The 20,885-nt window shown below is 44.5% G+C and overlaps 1 protein-coding gene and 1 pseudogene across 1 annotated transcript; one reads left to right on the plus strand and one right to left on the minus strand.

The window, feature by feature from the left end:
* Positions 1 to 472: 472 nt before the first annotated feature.
* LOC125518154 lies at positions 473 to 13,095 on the plus strand. The gene is made up of 6 exons (XM_048683085.1): positions 473 to 478; positions 564 to 574; positions 1,189 to 1,267; positions 1,423 to 1,503; positions 2,493 to 3,446; positions 10,051 to 13,095. The coding sequence occupies exons 1-6, from the start codon at positions 473 to 475 to the stop codon at positions 13,093 to 13,095; spliced, it is 4,176 nt and encodes a 1,391-aa protein (XP_048539042.1).
* A 1,999-nt stretch (positions 13,096 to 15,094) lies between these two features.
* Positions 15,095 to 18,992, minus strand: LOC125518155 (annotated as a pseudogene).
* Between the last annotated feature and the right edge of the window lie 1,893 nt (positions 18,993 to 20,885).

Here is a 20,885-nt window from a genome sequence, read left to right on the forward strand (position 1 = left end):
GTAGATCTGAGCCGTTGTCTCCACTTCATTTCGTCCATGCTTTGATCTGCACCTCTACCCCACTACCTCCCTGACTCCCTCGCCCTCTCTCACGTAAGCTCGAAATTGAGGCGGTGAAATCCCTCTAAGGTGGCAGAGGCTGACTGCCTTGATTCTGTATGTCCTCTTTTGGTTGTGCACACCAATTGTTTGATGAATTGCTAGAAGTACCTGTACGTTTTTTGGCTATATGTTTGAAGCAGGTAAAATGTGATTTAGCCGTGCTTTCGAAAATCACTCATGAAAGCTTTTGAAGATGAGGTGAAGTAGTCCAGTTGACCAAATGTGGTGGCCTATCACACACCGAGGCGGCCCTCTGTTGATTGCTCTGGCGTCTTGCAGGGAGGAGGGACAAACGTCGTCTGGGAGGCAGGCAGGGAGGGAGGTCAATCTTAGTTCATCTGCTTGTTTGATCGGTCTCCTGATGGCCGCCATGGAGGTGATTTTGATTGCACTGGATGTTATTTTTTGCTTAGGCTGTGCTGCTGCTCTTCTATGTGCTGATATGTGCTCTTTTTTCGCAGGTTAGTGTTAAGTGAGCAGGCAGTTTGTCATTGTTTGTGAATCGTCTGTTTAGTCTTCCTCTTTGCTTTGTCCGTGCTCAGCTTTATAATAAGTACACTATGGTATGGTGAGTCCCTCTCAATACTCCATGGTTTACTTTCCTTATTTAGACTGGTGATTTCTTTCGAAGAATAGGTCCTTGTTCCAGTTCATAAGGGAATCATGTAGCAGCAGCAGTTAATATGCTTTTTAGTTTTAGTATAAGCAAATTGCAAAATAAATGTGTCATAACATAAGTATTGTTATGATTGCATACATGTATCAAACCTGGTTTTGGTTGATACTATTTAAATTTAGTTTTAGATACTGCCTAATTTTGAATTTTCGGTTACATATGATTCTGGTATAAGCTACATCAACTATGTATTCAGACTTCAAATATGTCAGCAAGCCACTTTATAGCCTTGCTACATTTACATCAGTATTTGTTTCACTTTAGTGCACCATGGTCTTTTTGTCTTTCATTTCTACCTGAAAAGCAACAATCAGGTCGCTTCCCTTTCCTCCTTTTCTCTATTTTAAAACTCTTAATGTTTACATCATTTTGTCGCAACTTTGTAATCATCCAATCTTTCACCTTTGCAGACTTCCTATGAGAACTTCAGGTATCTGTGCGACCGACGGGCTAACCCATATGATAGGAATGCTTGGGGGTGACATAGAGGTTAATTAAATTAATCTTTAGTTCTTCTCTTGTCATATTTTCATGAGTCAACCTTAAGGTAAATTCTCTTAAAAAATCCTGTGTTTTTTTTCTTGGAAATGATTTGATACAATATTTGTAGAGAACATTTGTTAACCTATATCTGTTTAATACAGATTGCATTATTTGAGCTCTCTCCTGCAATATTTAGTAAGAATAGTATGCAGTACTGGAATGCTTATCTTATATCAATGAGGGTATAAGGCACTACTTACAATCATTATTGGATCATATCTGCCATATCATTACATTTTTCTAACCCAAACAATATTTTTTGAAATGCTCTTAGGCTAGGGTGGCGAGATGCAGAGGAGCCCTGGGTACAGGTGAAGGGAGGCGCTGGGTGGTGGGTCCAGCAGCTATGGTTAGGGCGGCTGTGTGAGAAGAGGGAGGTCGGAAAGGAAGTGTTGGACTAACTGATGCTATGGGGATGAATCAGGGAGATTAGAGAGAAGTTGAGAGAAATTTAGGCTATGCTCAGTAGAGGAGGATTTTTTCTAGCTATGTGAGCCCAAGATGTGTGATGCTCAAGAAGGTATGTGATGCTGACACATATACAAAGAATGAAGTGTGTTGTTAATTTAGTGGACAATTATCACTTATACTTCAGTCAGGATTGTTACCTCCCTTGTTTGGATCCTTAAATGTTTCACTGAGGATTTTTTAATCCAGCAGGCCATCAACTTATAGCTAGATGTGCCTTCATGTTAGTTTTCGGTTTCTGTGTTGTAGTTCTTCTGTAGGCTGTTTTCTGTGTCTCTGCGGGTGCCTTTTTGCTTAGATGCCTTTTCTACAGTGTACCAAGTGGAGTTTAATTCTTCACCTCTCCACACCTTCTCATTTTCATGATTGTTCAGATTGCTCGTCGACAGACTAGAAGCATGCCCGCCTTTTTGTTCCTTTTAGTTTTGTTAGAGTACGTAATGGGCCTAATGGCCTGAGATGGCGATATAGCCCGTTAGTCTTAGGGTTAATTAGAGATAAGGGTCGCTTTTTTAGGGGTCAAGTAAGCCTTGCTTGGGAGTCAAGTAAACCTCTCTATATAAAGAGAGGAGATGTATCAATCTAATGAAGCAAGAATTAAAAAGGAAATCCTTCCATCTTGCCCGGCCGTGGGCAAAAGGCCCCCGGCCGGCCTTCTTGCGCCCTCCTTCTAGCAGCGCCATAACAATTTGGTATCAGCTAGCTTCGGTTCGATCATGTCTTCACCGCCGCCCAACCCGTCTCTTCCGCTGCCGGTCACGACCGTCGCCCCGCTCCTGCCCGTGCCGGGATCCTCCGTCGCGCCCGCCCCCGTCGTCCTCACCCCGGAGGTGTCCGGGGTGCTGCGGGACCTAACACAGGCGGTCCAGGAGATCCATCTGTTCTTGGCTGGGTCCTATGGGCCGCACCCGGCTGCGCCGCCCATCACTGCCACCGCGCCGCCGTGGCTGCCGTGGCAGCCGCCGCACCAAGCGGCCCCCGCGCGCTCGCCGGGCTGCTGCAGCAGCCGCTGCAGCCGCCATCCATTGCCCCGTCCTGGCTGCCGTGGCATCCGCCGCACCAAGAGGCCTCCGCCGCGCTCGTCGGGCTGCTGCAGCAGCCGCTGCAATTGCAATCCACCGCCACCACCGCCCCGTCCTGGCTGCCGTGGCAGCCGCCGCACCAGGTGGCCTCCGCCGCGCTCATCAGGCCGCTGCAGCAGCTGCCATCCACCGCCCCACCCTGGTTGCAGTGGCAGCCACTGCTCCTAGCGACCTCCGCGGCGCCCGGCGCTCCGCCGCAGCAGCCGCTGCAACTGCAGCAGCCATCACCAGTCAGCTCCGGCCCCGCATCGACCGCGTCGACGGGAGTCGCGATCCACCAGATCAAGTTCCCGCCGTCGCCATCACCGCTTCACCAGGGCGTCCCCATCCAGCAGATCAAGCTTCCGCCATCGCCGTCACCGCTTCCAGCTTGGATCACTACCCGCCACGTGTCGACGACGGTGAGGCTGCAGGCTGCTGCACGCGGCCTCCTAGCGCGTCGGCGTGTGCGGGAGTTGCGTGGTCTGCAGCTGCCGCTCCTCCCAGTTGCGCTTCGCTGCGCAAAGGACCTCGATCTCGTCCGCTGCGTCGGGGATCTTGGGCATGCTGTTTTCCCCACGGACAACGCCCTCAAAGTCTGCGACATCGGCGGTTGGGGAGGAGCACCCCTCCTCGCCATTCTCCATCGACAACCCTCCACTCTTCTATGTGCGGTGCCGACCAATAGCCGTCCGGTGGGGAGAAGGCATGGTGTCACCGACAAGAGCGCACCGCGTAGCACCACTGTATTCCGCCGCCGGCCGCCGCGAGGGCGCCTCTGCTGCTCGCTCTTGCGACCACTTCCAGGTGGCCATACACATGCACTGCTTTTGTCCAGATGGTGTCCATGGAATCCAGGTGGTTGTACACGTGCACGTCCGACGTGCGGATGGTATCCACTTTTTGTTAAGAGGTCCAAAATAAATCATCCCAGTCCATTTCAGGTTGAGAGTAATAAAACAAGCCGAGATGTAAAAGGCTTGTTTTTAGGTGTTAGGTTGGTGTTGCCTCGAGTCATGGTTATAAGTTGGTTAGGCTGCAGCTTGAGGACAAGCTGCATGTCCAGGTGGGGTGTAGTGTTAGAGTACGTAATGGGCCTAATGACCTGGGCTGGCGGTATAGCCCGTTAGTCTTAGGGTTAATTAGAGATAAGGGTCGCTTTCTTAGGGGTCAAGTAAGCCTTGCTTGGGAGTCAAGTAAACCTCTCTATATAAAGAGAGGAGATGTATCAATCTAATGAAGCAAGAATTAAAAAGGAAATCCTTCCATCTTGCCCGGCCGTGGGCAAAAGGCCCCCGGCCGGCCTTCTTGCGCCCTCCTTCTAGCAGCGCCATAACAAGTTCCAATTAATCTTCCTTTTTTATTTGAATGAATTCTTGCTTAGAGTATTTAAATTTTATTTTCTATGCTTGGTAGATCAATAAGCCGCCACACAACACTATTGGTGTGCTTACTGCTCCATAGTTCAGTCAGTTTTGTGTGTATTCTCTAAACAGTGTTAACGCTACCTTTCTTCAGAAATATTTTTATGGGCTTACATGTTGTAATTTTGTAAGGATTTTAAGTGCTCTATTCAGATCAGTTCAGTTCCTATATGGTCGGTTACACAAAGGAAACCCTAACTGAATTTCATCGAAAGCTTGGAGTGTTTAAACTGAAGACTAATATTTCCTTGGAATGGCATTACTATACTACAATGCTTGCCTTGCAGCAAAATATGCATAGACACATGTGCTATATTAGACATGTCGTATTAGGCTACAACAACACATGCAAAATCCAACTTTTCTGATGTAGCGTGCGCTCTAATACATGCAACAAATACAAATGTTAGCAAATGTATCAGCATGATTTCCTCGGACAATAATATTTATTTCATGCTATTTTTGCAGGTAGGGTGGCCGTGTTTCATTTCTGCGTAGGACATAAATCTGTGAAAAAGATTAATGCATTTCTCTCTTGATGGAATAACTGTGCGTCGAGGTATATGTAATCATCACCTTCATGATTTGGAGGTCCTTGCTGCTGTGGAACACTGGGGCAGTTGAAGATCATCAGCAACTCGTCGCATGGCAACTCCAAGATGCCTGTGCCCACTAGCTGTAAGACATTATTTTCCGCCTAATTAGTTTCTCTCTTCCCACAGTTCTTATTTAGTATATGTGCCTTGCTTCTATAGTAGATTCGATTGGTGGGGGATATTTAGTTCTGTGATGACCAAGTTGATCAAAATCACTGCCTAATGAGCTTCTTTCTTTTTTCCCACAGTTCTCACTAAGTATATGTTCCTTGCTGCTGCAGCGGATTGGATTGGTGGGTCATATTTGGTTCTGTGTTGGCAAGTTGATCAAAATCACGTGGTATTCTTTAGGTTCAAGAAAAATGGATGTAAAACGACGAGGAAGGTCCTGATCAGATGTGGCAGCTGCTGCGGCTAGTGGTGCTTTGGGCACGCAAGGGGAGCACGGCTCACAACCTCTGCCTGCTCAAGATGTGCCACAGCCACGCCGGCCTCGGCGGCAGGCGCAACGACTGGTCGCACTATGGCGAACTAGAATTCCCTGCACGGACGTGATCCAGTTTATCATCTGCATCGTGCCCTCCGTCCTGGACACTCTCCCCGGCATCTACAGCAACAGTCAGTACTTCTTCTTCGATGTCGCGAGAGGGATGTGGACTGCACGATGGCGAGCAAAACAAGAACGACCTGGAAAACCTCGACGATGGGTGGATGAGCAGCTGCTCTGTAGTGGCAAATCCTCGTGGCTGCAATACAAAGACATGGAGAGGTGCTAGATACAGTCCTAAGATTGATTGTTTATTTGCCGAGTTTGATACACTTTTGAAGAAGCCACTGTATGTGTAGTGCATCTTGTAAGCAGGTAGATAGCTCACTGCTACCCCCCTTTGTTTATACTTTCACCTCGAAGGCTTTGGCTGTCATTCATTAAAAAAATCCCAAGCTATACATGCATATGTGCTATCAATTAGAGCCACAACCAGCTGAAAGGGCGCTCGTCTACCTGGCACCGCACCAGCTGCCACCCAGGCGGCGCGCCATGGGCACGCCCCAACAGCTAGTCAGGTTTAATAGGGGGTGTTGTTGCATTAGATTCATCAATTTTGAATATGCAACCCAAGATTTGTACATATTCCCCTAATGAAAGATAAACCCGAGAGGGAACTCTTAATACACTTTGTCATAATATATAAGAACCATTGTAGCAATAAGATTAATAAAATAGCAGATTTTTAGAAGGAAATAAAACTACATACACACAAGTATTCTTTCTTCTTCGTGAATATATAACTTAATGCATTTTATTATCTAAGTCAAGAACTTTACGCTCGCCTTGAATGATATATATGCTATCAAATATATATTATTTTATTCCTATGATAATCGTGACTGTACATAATCTGATCAAAAGACATTGCCCTACCATAGTTGTTTTTATCACACATTACCTCAAACGGGCGCAGCTTTAAAAGGTAACTGAACGCTGATGTTAAATTTACGGCCTACTCTGAAAACTTGATTCCACGAGGTTTCAAACAGAAGGTAGACAACAAGCCGGCCAGCCACACACACTCATAGCAGTGGCGGATCTACGATTTTGAAACTGGGTGGTCCACATTGAAAAAAAATTGACCACAAATATGATATGTCACCGGCGGATCTAGGATTTCAAACTTGGATGTTCAAAATAAACAACAACAGAAGTTGTTCCATGGCATATCTAAAAGGTCTAAGTAGCAAGAAGTTTTTTTTTTTTGCATCATAGTGACGATAACTCGAATAGCTTAAAGAAATATTAAAAAATGAAGGAAGTTTACTACACAATCAAATAATCCGTCATGGTTAGGAAAAAGGCATCACATTAATATCCTTTAGGCCTCATTCGGTTTGGAGGATTTTTGTAGGAAAAACATAGGAACAAAGATTCTGGAGGAAATTTTTCTGTATATGCATTCGGTTTGTAGGAAATGCGTACAAGAATTCTAAAGGATTACTACTCATTTCCCGTGTTTTTGGAGGAAACTACACATTCACTCAAAGCTCATTTTGCGCGTAGGAACGAGGCAAGTTAAATTCTTAGGATGGCAAGTGCCATCCTATCAAATTTCTATACTACTACTAATTTCTACGTTTTGATTTTCTTCAAACCGAATGAGCCCGTACTTGCAGAAATATTCCCGTGTGGAAAGTGAAACAAAAACCAGTTTTCATGTAGCAATGGTGGCGTCAATGTGACAACGGTGCTGTAGCAAAATCAACGATGGTAATTGTACTTGACAATCAGCAACAGGGAGCAAGCTGCTTGTATTGGGCTAGTTTGGGTAACGAGTCTGAAGGAACCAATGGAACAAGTGTATTGGGCCACAGTGCAGTGCTGAACTAGTTACTAGCTACTGATGGGCCTTTTACTTCTTTTTTACCACTCTATGTCTCCTATAGTATATGGGCTGATCTAAAATTCCAGAGTGGGCCACAGCCCACCCTGTCCACCCACTAGATCCGCCCCTGACTCATAGCATGCCAGAGTGCTCCTAGTTGACGCTCGCGTGCGTCAAAACGAGTAGCTTCCGCTAAAGGATTAGCGCAAACGGGCCGGCCCATTCCCACAAGCGAACCTAAAAGAGAAATGCCTCGAAAAAATGCAGCGATCGGGAGTCGAACCCAAACACATCTATACACAGCAGACTTACTCGCCACTGCACTAGCTACTGACCGTATGTTTGACTGCAGCACTCAATAGTAGGTATTACGTACAGCGGTAGATTTGTCTTTTAATCATTCCTTCAAGAAATGAATATCGTTTTCTCGAACAAAATTCTAAAACTTGATTGAACATTTAGCGATATACGCTTAAAATATACATTGATTTTTTTGTGAAAATATGCCGAACAACTTTTAACTACACAGTGTAAATTTTTGTGATATATGATGCACAAATTTTAAACACACATTGAACATTTTTGTAACATAAGTTGAACTATTTTTAACTACACACTGAACGATTTTGCTAAATGTATTGAACAAATATTAAATACATATTGAACATTTTTTCATATACATTGAACAATTTTAAAATTGTGAATCAATTTTTAAAAAGTGAACAAAATTTTAAATCCATGAACAATTTTTGAAACCATGAACAAACTTTGAAACTCAAACAAATTTCTTAAAACAAAGTATAAAAGTAAAACGAAAAAAGGATAAAATGAATGAAAAAGAAACAGAAACAGAAAAATGAAACAAAAGGTAAAAAAACAGAAGCAAAAACAGGAAAAGGAAACAAAAGGTAAAAAAAAACAGGAAAAAACGGAAAAACTACAAAAAAAACGGTTCAGGGAACCTACTAGAAGGTTCCCAAAACCAAGTCTCGCTCGAATTGGGCCGGCGGCCCGTGCGCCTCGTTCGCTCGCTTCGCTTCAGCGAAGCAGCGACGAACGGACGCACGCGGGCGTCATATAGGATCTGCCCATGCCAGCAGCCAACATGCACGCACAAACCTGAAGGCAGCCGCACATCTTGTAGCACATCATCATCACCTTCTAGAGTTTCCCAGTCAGTTTTTTCTGGTTTTGGGAACCTCCCTGAACCGGTTTTTTCGGTTTCTCTTTGGTTTTTCGTTTTTCTTTCTTTTTTCATTTCTTTTCCTTTTTTCTTTCTCGTTTCTTTTTTTACTTTCAACTTTTTTTTCTTTTTCAAGTCGATATTTCCTTTTTTTTCAAAAAACTTAAAATTTTTCTCAGATTTTATAAAAATGTTCCATTGTTTAAAATATGTTCCCAAATTTTTAAAAAAAATTTGAACTCCAAAAAATGATAGGAATTTGAAATAATGTTCATGTATTTCAAAAAAAATTAAAAATTTAGAAAATGTTCATATTTTCAAAAACAAACTTCCATAATTGCAAAAACTGTCCGTGGTTGCAAACTTTGGTCTGAAATTAAAAATTGTTCGAGTTTGAAAAATGTTCAGAAATTTCAAAAAATGTTTATGGTTTTAAATTTTTGTTAGATATTTCATGAAGTTTGATTTTTAAATATTTGTTTCACGGTTTCAATTGTTTTTCATAATTTCATGAAATGTTCCATTTTCAAATATTTGTTCAAAAATTCAAAAACTGTTTGTGGTTTAAAAATTTGTTCAGAATTTCATAATTTGTTCGCAACTTCAAAAAATGTTTCATGTTTTGCAAAAACATTTTCTGCCGTTTCAAATTTTTTGTTCACATGCAAAAAGAAGTTCTTGTCTATGAAAATGTTCAGAAATTCAAAAAATGTACGCACTTTTTCAAAATATAGACCATTTATCTGAAGTTTTGAACAAATTTCAGGTTCGAAAACATTTTTTTGGAATTTTGAACCAAAAAAATCAAAAACACAAAAAGAAAAAAAGGATCTCTGTTTTATTGTTCTTAGAGGCTTGCGCTGGTTAGTAATCACTAGTTCTCATTTTGTTCGGTGGCTAGCCCAAAAATCTTGTTTGATGGGGGTCTCGTGTTTGATCCTCGGTAATGCTCCTTTTTTCGAGAACATTTATATAGTTGCTACAGTAGTCGATCGCTAGCACATCCGCTCGCTTCGCTCATTCGCTAGTGGGCCTTCGTCACTGTTTTGGCGTGTGTGTGAGTTGGTGTTGGTTGTGTGCATCCTAACTATGCAGAGGTCGGGTGTGTGCTCATTGTGTTTTGTACCTTCTTGATGCTCCATTTTAAGCAAATAAAATCCACCCCGAAAAAAAATCTTGATAGAACTAATGTGTAGTAGTATATGACCCGTCTGTTGGGAGATACTATCATTCCCTTCGCTGCCATGATTCTGTATCCTTACATACATTAGCCATTGTTTTCTTAACGGATTTAGATGATAGTAAATTATACACAATCCAGTTTAAGTGTTCGATTGCAGGCATTATAAAACACCTATATAGTCATAACAAAATGTGTACTAAAAGAAAACACAAAGAGTATAATTAACTACTTCATCTATCCCAAATTATAAGACATTTTTGGTAGGCTAAATAGCGTACCAAAAACGTCTTATAATCTGGGACTAAGGTAGTATTATCTTTGTTATTCCTATGTCCTGTCCCTATAGTTAAAAATGTGCCTTACAACTTGAAACAAAGTAGTGAAAAAGAAACAATGGTAAAAGTGATGAACCTCATTCATTGATTATTATACACAGCAGGACATAATAATCAAGGCAAATACCATCGATGCTGCAGCAGGAGAAATACTCGGTATTCTAGATGGCATCAACAAATACGAAAGAAAAATCTACTTTTTTGGTTGGTGTGGACTCGGGGCATCTGCTGCTCTCAGAGTGGCAGCCCAACGCCTGAAATCACTGGCTGCTAAAGGAAGGAAGTTTGACAAGGTTGTCCACGTGGATTGCACATTGTGGCAAAGCATGAGAGCCTTGCAAAAGGCAATTGCTGAGGAGCTAGAGCTTCCCCAGTCGGTGATGGCCATCTTTGATCAGCATGATGAGGAGGATGATTTCAATGGGATAGACCAAGGCTCCAGAGGGGTTTTATTGGATGTCAGAGAGGAGATCTTCAGAAAGCTTGCTAGTAGTACGTTTGTGGTGTTTTTTCACAACGGGAGCAACCACTACATTGATTTGTACGAGTGTGGTGTCCCTGTAACAACATTTTTGAGTAACAAGGTCGTGTGGACCTGGGGTGGGGGTTTTCATTTGCCCAATAAAAGTCTGGAACGTCAGCTTAGAAACAATATGGTTGATGTTTTCGTGGGAAGTGAAGACTGGCACGATCATGTATTGCATCAAGAGGCCGCGGAGGTTGCCAAGCGCGTGGGTATTCTTGATCCTGATAAGATCGTAGAGTGCTTCCAGTATGCTTGGGCAAGAAGACTTGTGAGTGATATTGACTGGGAGATGCATGCTTCAAACTATTGGGTAAGCGACGGGATTATACAAGGTCAAGGCGATACATCGGCATGGGAGGTTGGCAATGCTTTGAAGAGAAACGTACACTTGGATCGGATTGTGGAGAATATTTACTATGAGAAAGAGATTGGTGGTCGCATTTCCAGTCCTAATGGCTGTTGGGTTTCAGCCACACACCAAACCCTACTACATGATGATAATCGCGTGTTGCCTCCTCGGGCGACATCCTTCTTCCTTCTAACAGAAGAATCAGAGGGTAGGAGGGTGGTATTACCAGCTGCCATGTTCCCACACAACAATAGGCTACGGGTGTTACATCTATCTTGGTGCACCTTCAGTTTTACATCTCCTCCCTTCTTCTGTTGTAGCCACCTAAGATTCCTCCTGCTGGACCATTGCACAGATGTCAGAGAGGAGGAGCATCAAAGCAACAACCAAAGCGGATCATGTTTCCAGAAGTTGTGGGTGTTGGACCTGAGGTACACAGATTGGTACTCAAAAACTATGATGTGTTTAATGGATGAACTCAGGGAGCTGAATGTGGAGACAGACAAGGATTGGATGAGCATAGTAGATCGTTGTGGCAATAGAACAAGCCTTGTCAAGCTCCGAGTAGCTACCAACACAGACTCTGCAACAGAAATACCCATTCACTGTCAAGTCCCTAACCTGTCTAGCGCCAGCCTCCTTAAGGAAATCATCCTTGAGGACTGTGTTGGATTGGAACAAGTTGTCACTGATGTTCTGCCACCATTGCTTGAGTCATTTAGTTTCTTCATCACTGATGATGCTATCCCTAAGATATCAAGCATTTCCTTAGAGGGCCTTGCCAAATTGAAGAGTGTGCTGCTAAGAGGGGTGATGGAGAACCTCCAGGAGCTGGATCTCTCGGGTACAGCAGTGAAGACCCTCGACCTCAGAAAAGTGGTAGCCCTGAACCTCAAGCAGCTCATCCTACTGGGTTGTGAGAAGCTGCAAACAATACAACATCCATCAAGTAACAAATGGCCAAGGAGGTTCGAGGTGTTGCGCATTGACACCATCCGATCAGCATCATCTGCCCAAGCTAATTGGGAAGAGAAGACCAAGGAGACTATTGCTGCTATAGGATCATCTTGTATTGCTGCAGTTCCTTCTGAAAAACCAGCTACATCCTTTGATTGGTACATCTCTGTAAGGGATGCAAGGCTCTTTAGGTCGCTAGAGCCCTTTGAAAAATATTTCACGAAGAAGTGTGGATGTATAGAGATGGCGTCATCACCTACAGGTAGTGTTGCTATTGATGATAGTGGACGTGCTCAAGGAATTAGAAAGCCTGGTCATTATTTATATGCAAGAGATATAATCTTCCGAGACCACCTGCTGGCTGCTACTGCTAATGAAGGTGCAATCGGATGGATGTGGGCTTGCTCGTCTGTTCCTGCTGTTGATGAATCCGTGAGCTGGTACGTCCACATACAAGATGAAGAGGAGATAAAGAGTGGATTACTGCAGCAACAAGGCAACATCCAAGGAACTAGTACTGGTGTTGCTTTAATCCCTGATTTTATATGTTACAGTGCTATAACACTGTGTGTGCATGATAGCTTGTCCATCACTAGCATCCCAAGCCCACAAGTGCTATGGTCGAGCAGGTTTACAAAATCATGGAGCTACCTTCGATGGTGTCGAGTTGAGAGATGCCCCAAGCTAAGCTCTGTATTTCCTACCCCCACACGAAGTGATGATGGGAATGATTATGAGATAGTTGAATGCTTTTCTTGGTTGACCACGTTCCGGGCATCCCAGCTCCTGAAGGCACGCTACATCTGGAACTGGAGTACAACATGCATACCCAGTAAAGATTCCTTTCAACGCCTAAAATTCTTGCACCTAGACTATTGCCCCGGGCTCATACATGTGCTCCCCTTATCCGTAAATATGACTACCTTGGGGAACCTAGAGACCCTCGAGATCGTGTGTTGTGGCGATCTCATGGGGATCTTCCCTTTGGACCCTAAGCGCCAAGAGAAGGAAACAATTATAAATTTCCCCGAGCTGAAGCATATCCACCTACACGATCTCCCCAAGCTGCAGCGCATCTGTGGAAGTAAGATGTTTGCGCCAAAGCTCGAGACTATCAAGACAAGGGGCTGCTGGAGCCTGAGGTGCCTGCCCGCCGTTGCCAAGCAATGCCCGGAGGTGGACCGCGAGAAGGAATGGTGGGACATCTTGGAGTGGGCCGAGGTGGATGCAAACCACCACCCTTCGCTCTACAAGCCGAGCCACTCGAGGTACTACAAGAAGGCCCAACTGCCGAGAGGCACCGTACTTAGGTGAGATATATCTGGCTCCATCTTCCCATTCATTAATAATTAACTTCGTGTGCTAGTCAAACATAGTTTCATCATCATCCTCCCAGTACTATTCTACTTTCATTAATTTACATAGTTATAATCAATCATCTCATTTGTGATTTATTATGCTGCATTCCAGGTAATCCATCCCTTCACTGACGTGATCTTCAGCTTGCTTTGACACTACATGCATGTTGGCTTACAAAGTTGAAGATTTCTCTACAATATATGGTTGTGTGTATGTTGCCTACCCAAATTCATGTTACTTGATTGGTTTGTGAGTGCTCTGTATCTACTTTGCCATGGTGTGACTCTGCTCGTACAGCAATCTACGTTGTTGACGTGACGATGTGTCTACCAATTTGAATTTGTTTGGTTTGGTTTGGTTCGGTCATCTTTGCTGGACCGACCCATGTATCCATCAGAGCAAGTATCTATCATCTGGTTGGAGAGATGATGGTATAGGCTCTGAGCAAGAGAGAAATAAATAGGAGTGGCATTCAGCTTATGTGGCATGAGCACTGGTGCTGCTATGCTCTCTCTGTGTGGTGTGGTGTGTGATTTGTCAGCTATGCACTGACTGTTGTAATAATTTGTTGTACTCTGACTTGCATATACGTAACAGTGATGAAGATTATACGTGTGTTTGTTTTTGCAACAGTTTTGCGTTTTATAAATCCGCTGCCGAGTGTTACTTATCTGAATGCTGTAGCTCTATGCTTTATGCTTTGCTTTGTTCTGGGTTGGTCGACGACTGTTATAAGTATGTATACATATCATGCAAAGAACTCTTCTTTATTTTTACTGGCTAGCTGAGCACCAAGCACTTAATGCCGTTCAGGCTTGTATAATCATCGAAGTTTGTATACTTGGACCCTACAGACTACAGAGCATGATATATTAGCGGCCTTTTTAATAACTGTATATTAAGTTTTTCAGACAAGATTATCTAGAGGCATGCATATATACATATCATTCTCATCTATGCATCTTTATTTAGTTATTTCCAGAAGATCATCCTGAGATTTTTTTTTTTGGCGAGAAGATCATCCTGAGATTAAGCTAGAAAGGAAAACGGAGCTGCAGTACATATACACAGAGTTGAGTACTACAGTATTGTATTAGCTATTTAGTGTTAACTGGGCAAAGGGAAACCATGTTGCTTTGTGTTTTTGGTCAGTATCACTGTTCGATGCTAATGCATGTCGAAAAGTAAATTCGAATGGGATTTTTTTTTAATTTGAAAAGAAACAGCCCAATGTTAGCTAGGGTCTTAATTCACTCTGTTTTGGATACAAATATCAAATATGATAAAAATTTAGAGACAAGGTGTGGACAAGGAGAAGCAGAGCAAGACCTATAGTGGAAACTCGAGCTGCACCGTACTACAAGATTGGCTCTTGACGAAATTGGCTTGTAATATGAATAGCTCTTGCCGAAATTGGCTTGTAGCGTCTTCTGCCCGAGCTGTTTGACCTGCTGGTGTACAGCTGCTGACTGCTCTGCTTCCCGTGAACGTGAGGCACAACAGAGTTCCTTACAAATAAAGGAAAAATAGAGAGTGAAAGAAAAAAAAACAAGTGCACTAATGGCTTCTCTGTCTTCTCTCCGACTCTAGGAGATTCTCACAATGGCTAGCTGTGTGCTTGCGAGCTTCTAGCTCTCCATTTTCCATTATATATCCAGATGATGATGATGTGCTACAAGATGTAGCAGCAAGAAGTAGCAGCCAAAGATTAAAATAGGATGCCCTGTCAATATCTGAAACATGGTCTGGTTACAAATGGATGGATGGAGTACTCAAGTTTAGAGGACAACTGAGCAAGCACACGGATATACACATAACCAGCTTAGAGGAGATGCAGACATGTAGGGCAAACATGGATGAAGCAAAGCAACAGATTACAAGTAGAAAAAGGGTAATGAAGGCAAATAAGGCTACAAGGAAAGGACCCGAGCAATAAGGCTACAACCAGAATACATCAGCTAATCAGCTTCAAGCTGATGTTCTTGAGATTTGGATGCTCCGCATATTGGTTCTGTAAATGTATCTTCATCTTATTGATGCCTTCACCATCCATCCGAATTTCATTGAGGTTACTGAGAAATTGTAGCCCCTTCATCTCCAAGTATAAGGAAGTTTGTAGCAGCTCAAGCTTAGGCATTGCATCCTTTTCAAACCTCAAAAAGTTGAGCCTGTACAGGACCGAAAGCTCAAGCACCACAAGGCTCGGGAATGATGAACCTAGGAAATGCAGATCATACATGTCAATTGCCAAGAACCCCAGTCGTAAAACTGCGAGGTTTGATAGACCCCCAAGAGTTTGTATGTCAACAGCTTAGCCCAATCGGCTGCATTGTAGGTTCAACTTTGATAGACTCTGTAGGTGATGCATCCAATCTGGTACTCTGTCAAGGGAGCCGTCCAACTTGAGTCTCTCAAGGTGTTTTGGCGGCAACCAATCCCCACCCAAACAACCATCTATATCATCGCCATGCACTGTCAAAGAACGAAGTTGGTTGTGAGCAGCAATGGCAGACCAGAACTTCATCTGGTTTCCCTTGTTGATACCATCCACACCTAGCTTGCGCAGTTGAGTAAGCACACTGAGCTCCTTTATGACCTCTTCCTTCCCCCTTGTAACATCGACAACACCCAATGTTTGCAGGGACGTCAATTTTCCAGTCCCTCTTGGAGCTTTACCACCACCCTCATTTTTAGAGAAGTACATGTTGAATAGGTCGTGCATGTTCAAACCAAGTTCTGAACGTCTCCTTAATAATTTGACAGCTAGACCTCCATGGTATTGCAAATATCTACAGCTTCTGGGACATGTGGACATGTGGACATGCCTCCTCCAATTGCAAACGAGCTCAACAACACCATTCTCCTGCCCCAATCCACTAGAATAACCAGTTGTGAGGTATTACAAGTTTGTAACTTGCGAAGCTTGATGATAGTTGTTGGAAGTTCAACTATACGCGTGCCTTTGATATCCATTGTTTGGAGGTGGCTCAAATTCTCAATAGAATTAGGAAGGAGCCAATTATAATCACAATTTCTTATAGAGAGGTATCTGAGGTGATGGAGCTGCACAACTTTATCAAGATGGCGCTCTCTGAACTGTAATGTGTGCCCCAAATCGAGCACTCGGATAAACCTCATCTTCTCAGAGATGAAATATGGTCTCCACTCTCCGTACACAGTCAGCGATCGCACCTGCGACAAGTCTAGCATACTATCGAACACATCTTTATCTCTTTTCCAATTGCTGCTAATGACAAGATGACGTATTGGACCTTGTGTACTGCTCAAACAACATCCATCCTCAAGTGTGAAAACAAGGTTCTCCTCCCTAGCCTTCAAGATGCATATTTCACGAATGATATCATGAAGCTGACAAGAATCAACTTTTCCACTATGGTGATGGTTTACACCTGCTCCTGGCAGAATCATACTCCTCTCTAAAAGCTCATCAAAGTAGGTGTCACCAACTTCTTCTGCTGCCATGCCCTACATCTCCTTGCAATAACCCTCTGCAATCCATCGCCTCACCAAATGCTTGCGCTTAATTACGTAGTTTTCCGGGAATATGGCCATGTAATAGAAACATGACTTGAGGTGGTAGGGTAAGCCATCATAGCTCCTCATAAGGACTTTCTTTATAGTCCTAAGCTCTGGGTTGATCTCCAACTCAGCACTAATACGGCCATGCATCTTCCTCCATTCAACAGCAGTTTTAGGTTTAGTGGCCAGGAATCCACCTATAGTTGATATTGCAAGGGGAAGTCCATCACACTTCTGTAAGATAAGTTTTGCTTTTTCCTCCATACCAAGGGCCAAATTGACCTTTCCTGCCTTGTCCTTAAACACCTACATAGATATAATTTAAAGTAGTTAAACACCTAAAAAAAGGGCAGTCACCTTGTGCTGCATTTACGCTCGCGTCCCTACCCCTGGCGACACGGGGGGCGATCTACCGCGCCAGCCCTAGGCCTCTGCTCCTCTCTCCCTCCTCCTGCCGCTGCCCGAGGCCACGCCGGTGTTGCCTGGCCAGTGACGGCGGCGGCGGGGCCCTCCCCCTCGCGTGGTGGTAGCCATCTCCTGTCGGCAACGGCGGCTCATGGATCGGCGGTGCACCGGCGGCAAGGAGCAGCGGGCGCCCGGCGGCGAGTGTGACGACAACGACAGCGCAGGCGCGTTCTCCCCGCGGCCTAGGAGCACCTGTGGCGGCGGCCCAGATCGCGGGCCTCGTCCGCGGGCCGGCAGATCTGGAGGGCGTCTACAGGCGGGCATGGTGGGCCTGACGGCGCCGGTTTAGGCACTGCGGTGGTGCCGTGGCCGGTCAGGCGGTGGCGGCCTAGATCCATCGTCCAGTCCCCGGCAAAGATGGCGGCGATCCGTGCACGAGATGCTTGATGGAGGTCCTTCGAACAGATCCGGGTGAAAACTTGCTTTCGGCTTACTGCCAAAGCCGGTGGTGGCGGCGCTATTTTGCGACATTCCCTTCTTGAAGGCATCGCCGAGGAGAGTTTCAAGGTCACTGTCTGCTACGTCCGGGGGAAACCCTAGATCAGTTGATCAGAAGACGGCGGCGTTCTTATGTTGTTCCCCCCTTGGGGGCGTCATTCTTGGAGGTGTGCACGGGCTCGAGGGACCAGTGGACCGCATCTTAGGTGGAGCGGTGCTTCATCCTACACATTGATGGCGACGGATCTCGACGGTGTGGGGAAGTGCAGATTCGACGTCCGATGTGCGAGGATGGACTCGCGCAGGAGGACGACGCTGTCTGGCGTCGTGGTGGCGTCGATGGCAGAGAGACCTAGCACGGTAGATGCAACAGTACAGCTCTGAAGATGGATTGGTGGCAGGTGGCTGCGGTGGCCTCATACCCGGCAGGCGTCCGGGTTGAAGAGTGCGCTGGACTGGTGGGTGCCCCATACTCGGCAGGCGTCCTGGTTGGGACCTCAGGTCATAGATGTTAGGTTTGGCTGCGAGGTCTGTTTTGGCATTAGGCCCAGACTATCAGCATCCCTATATCAACTGGATAGGAGTAGCGGTAGATGTTGCCTAGACGGTGGCTTTAGTCTTACCGTTGTATGACTTTGTAAGGTCTTATGTGAATAATTAATAAAGTGGCTGCATGCATCGTCCAGATGCAAAGGCCGGGGGTTCTCCTCCATTTCTAAAAAAAAGAATAACTGTTTGAGGTAAAATAATATGCTTTTTCCAATCACGCTTCAATTTGTAGCTTCTGAAGAAGTCATATGCCTAATAAGGTCAGTTTATGTTTGTTGAACGTGCTATTACAGTTTCAGAAAGGAAACTGTGCTATTATTTGCTTTTCTTTCAGCGCTAGCTATTGTAGACAGCCTATTCCCTGCTCTTCTTTATCGATACATTTAAATGCAGATAAAAGCATGTGTGTATTTTCTTATTGATTAAAATATAAATGCAGATAAAAGCGTAAGTCTACTAATCTCAATCTTATGTCTCAATGCAAAAGACAAAAGAATAATCACACACCTTAAAAAACTCCTAATAATATTGTCTGACGGCAATCTCATGCAAAAGAATAATGTAAAAAGGCTAATGCAGACGGAAAGAAAAGACATCAGAATTAGTAAAAGTACCTTCTTTTTGAAGAGATCAAGTGCAGCAGCATCTTTCAGACCTTCAAGATGATACATGTTGGTGTATTTTCCTGAACAATGCTCAGCAATATTCTTTTCCCTTGTAGTGACTATGACCCTTCCAGCATTTTTCAAGCAACTTTTGACCAAATCCCATTCTCCAGTGGTTGATATATCATCAAGAACAATGAGGCACTTCTCATCTAGAAGGCGATTTAATTCTTCGACCAACTCTTGAAGTCCCATTATTGCTATGTCCTTCTTTTCTTTTCCAGTTGCTGTTGCTCCAGCAGGATCCCGTAGTTGCAAAGCTAAATTTCTGATGAGCACTATAGGGTTGAACGGGCGCAATGCAGTGACCCAAGCCCGCTTCCACCCACCAAGCTGTTGGTTTCGTTAGGCGCTTCGGACAAGAGTGGTCTTCCCAAGACCCCCCATTCCCCAAACTGAGATCACCTTAGTTTCTTGATTGTTTTCTGGTTCACCAACCAAACTGATAACATAATCTTGGTCTGCTTCCCGCCCAGTGAACACTTCATCAACCACTGTCTTTGTGATGCTGTGATCAAGCTTCCTTCCGGAAGGTGAGTTATTAACTGTATCGCCAGCGGCACTCTTTGGTTGTTGCTCCTCTATTTCTGCTGTGGACATTGCTGGGTTGTTTTCAGTAGCGATAACTTTTTCCGTCTCCGATCCAGTCTCTGCAACACCTGATGCAGGCGTAATCTACAGATAAAAGCAGATGTATTAGTGTTGATCTTAGCATCTACCCTCATATTTATTATCACCTGCTCTAAAATATTCTCTTATCTTTTAGATTCTACTAACCACCTATTTAGAAAATCAGGGATGGGCTCCCCGGCTACATTTCATTGCAACGAAACCAAACAGGTCTCAGCTACTAAGCACCTTTGGATATGTCTAATTTATGAGGATCATTAAGCTGCTATGCAAGAAAAGATTTTCACAAAACATGCACTGATAAAAAAAGTGTACACTGGTCACTTGATGAAGTATTACCTCCTGATGAAACAGATAAAGTGCCTGATCTGATGACAGCTGCTTAAGTGCTGTTACTCGGAGAGGTTGGTCCGGGCACAAACTTGCAATTTCTGCTTGGCGTGTTGGGAGTATGATTCTGCTACTTCTCTTGTTTCTCGGGAAGAAACTCTTGATGCAATCCCATTCAACAATAGTGGACAAATCATCAATCACAACCAGGTATCGGTTTTCAGTAACATGTGCATTAAATGCACGAAACAAATCATCTTGCCCCATGCTCTCCATCTTCATCAGGACGTTAACCCCTACAGTTGTCCCTTCTTGTGCCTTTCCAATTTTCTCTTGAGAATTTTCATAGAACTGCCTCACAAGGCTGTGGAGGAAATCTCTCGGGTCAAAAGGATGCATCAACCTAACCCAAGCACGGCATCCAAACTTGTCAAACACTTGTTTGTTATCATAGACCTTCCTAATCTCGTTTGTCTTGCCAAGATCACCGCCGGTTCCCCACAGAGCAATCACACTAAGGTTCTCCGGTCCGCTAGTGACCAGCTGACGGAGGGCGCGACCTAGCCCGCTCCACCAAAGTACGCCCTAGCTGGCCTCATCATGGCGCACCCTAGTTGTCTTTGATGCATGCATTGGCTACCACCACAGCGCAAGTGCTTAGTCCGTCGCACGCCTCCTCTGGCTGGCCACCGCATGTCTTCTCTGGCCGGCCGCCGCGAGCACTGTCTGCTACGCACTATTTATGTCACGGTTGATGCCCACCGCCCTTGTTCTTTCCGGTGTACAGAGAGAGGGAGGACGAAGGTGCAGCGAGAGAGAGGAGCAGAATTCCTTGCCGCATCGGCAACCCAGCTTGCTTCGGCGCACTCAGCCTTGCCATCTCCTTGCCGCATTGGCAAGGAGTCTGCTGTGCTCGACATCGTAGGAGTTATATCGTACTATGGACGCCGGTGAATCATTTGGTTTTTTCGTTACCCGTGTATAGATCTATTTCTTTTTTAATCTCAGCCGTCAATCTTCGTGGTTAATACAAAATCAACGGATATAAAAAGGCGATGTATGAAGAACTATGAAAGGTTCCGTCTTCTAATATTGAGTGAATTGCAAAAAACCACCACATTGAAGCCT

This window comes from Triticum urartu, chromosome 7, assembly GCF_003073215.2.
Source record: "Triticum urartu cultivar G1812 chromosome 7, Tu2.1, whole genome shotgun sequence".
Taxonomy (NCBI): Eukaryota; Viridiplantae; Streptophyta; class Magnoliopsida; order Poales; family Poaceae; genus Triticum; species Triticum urartu.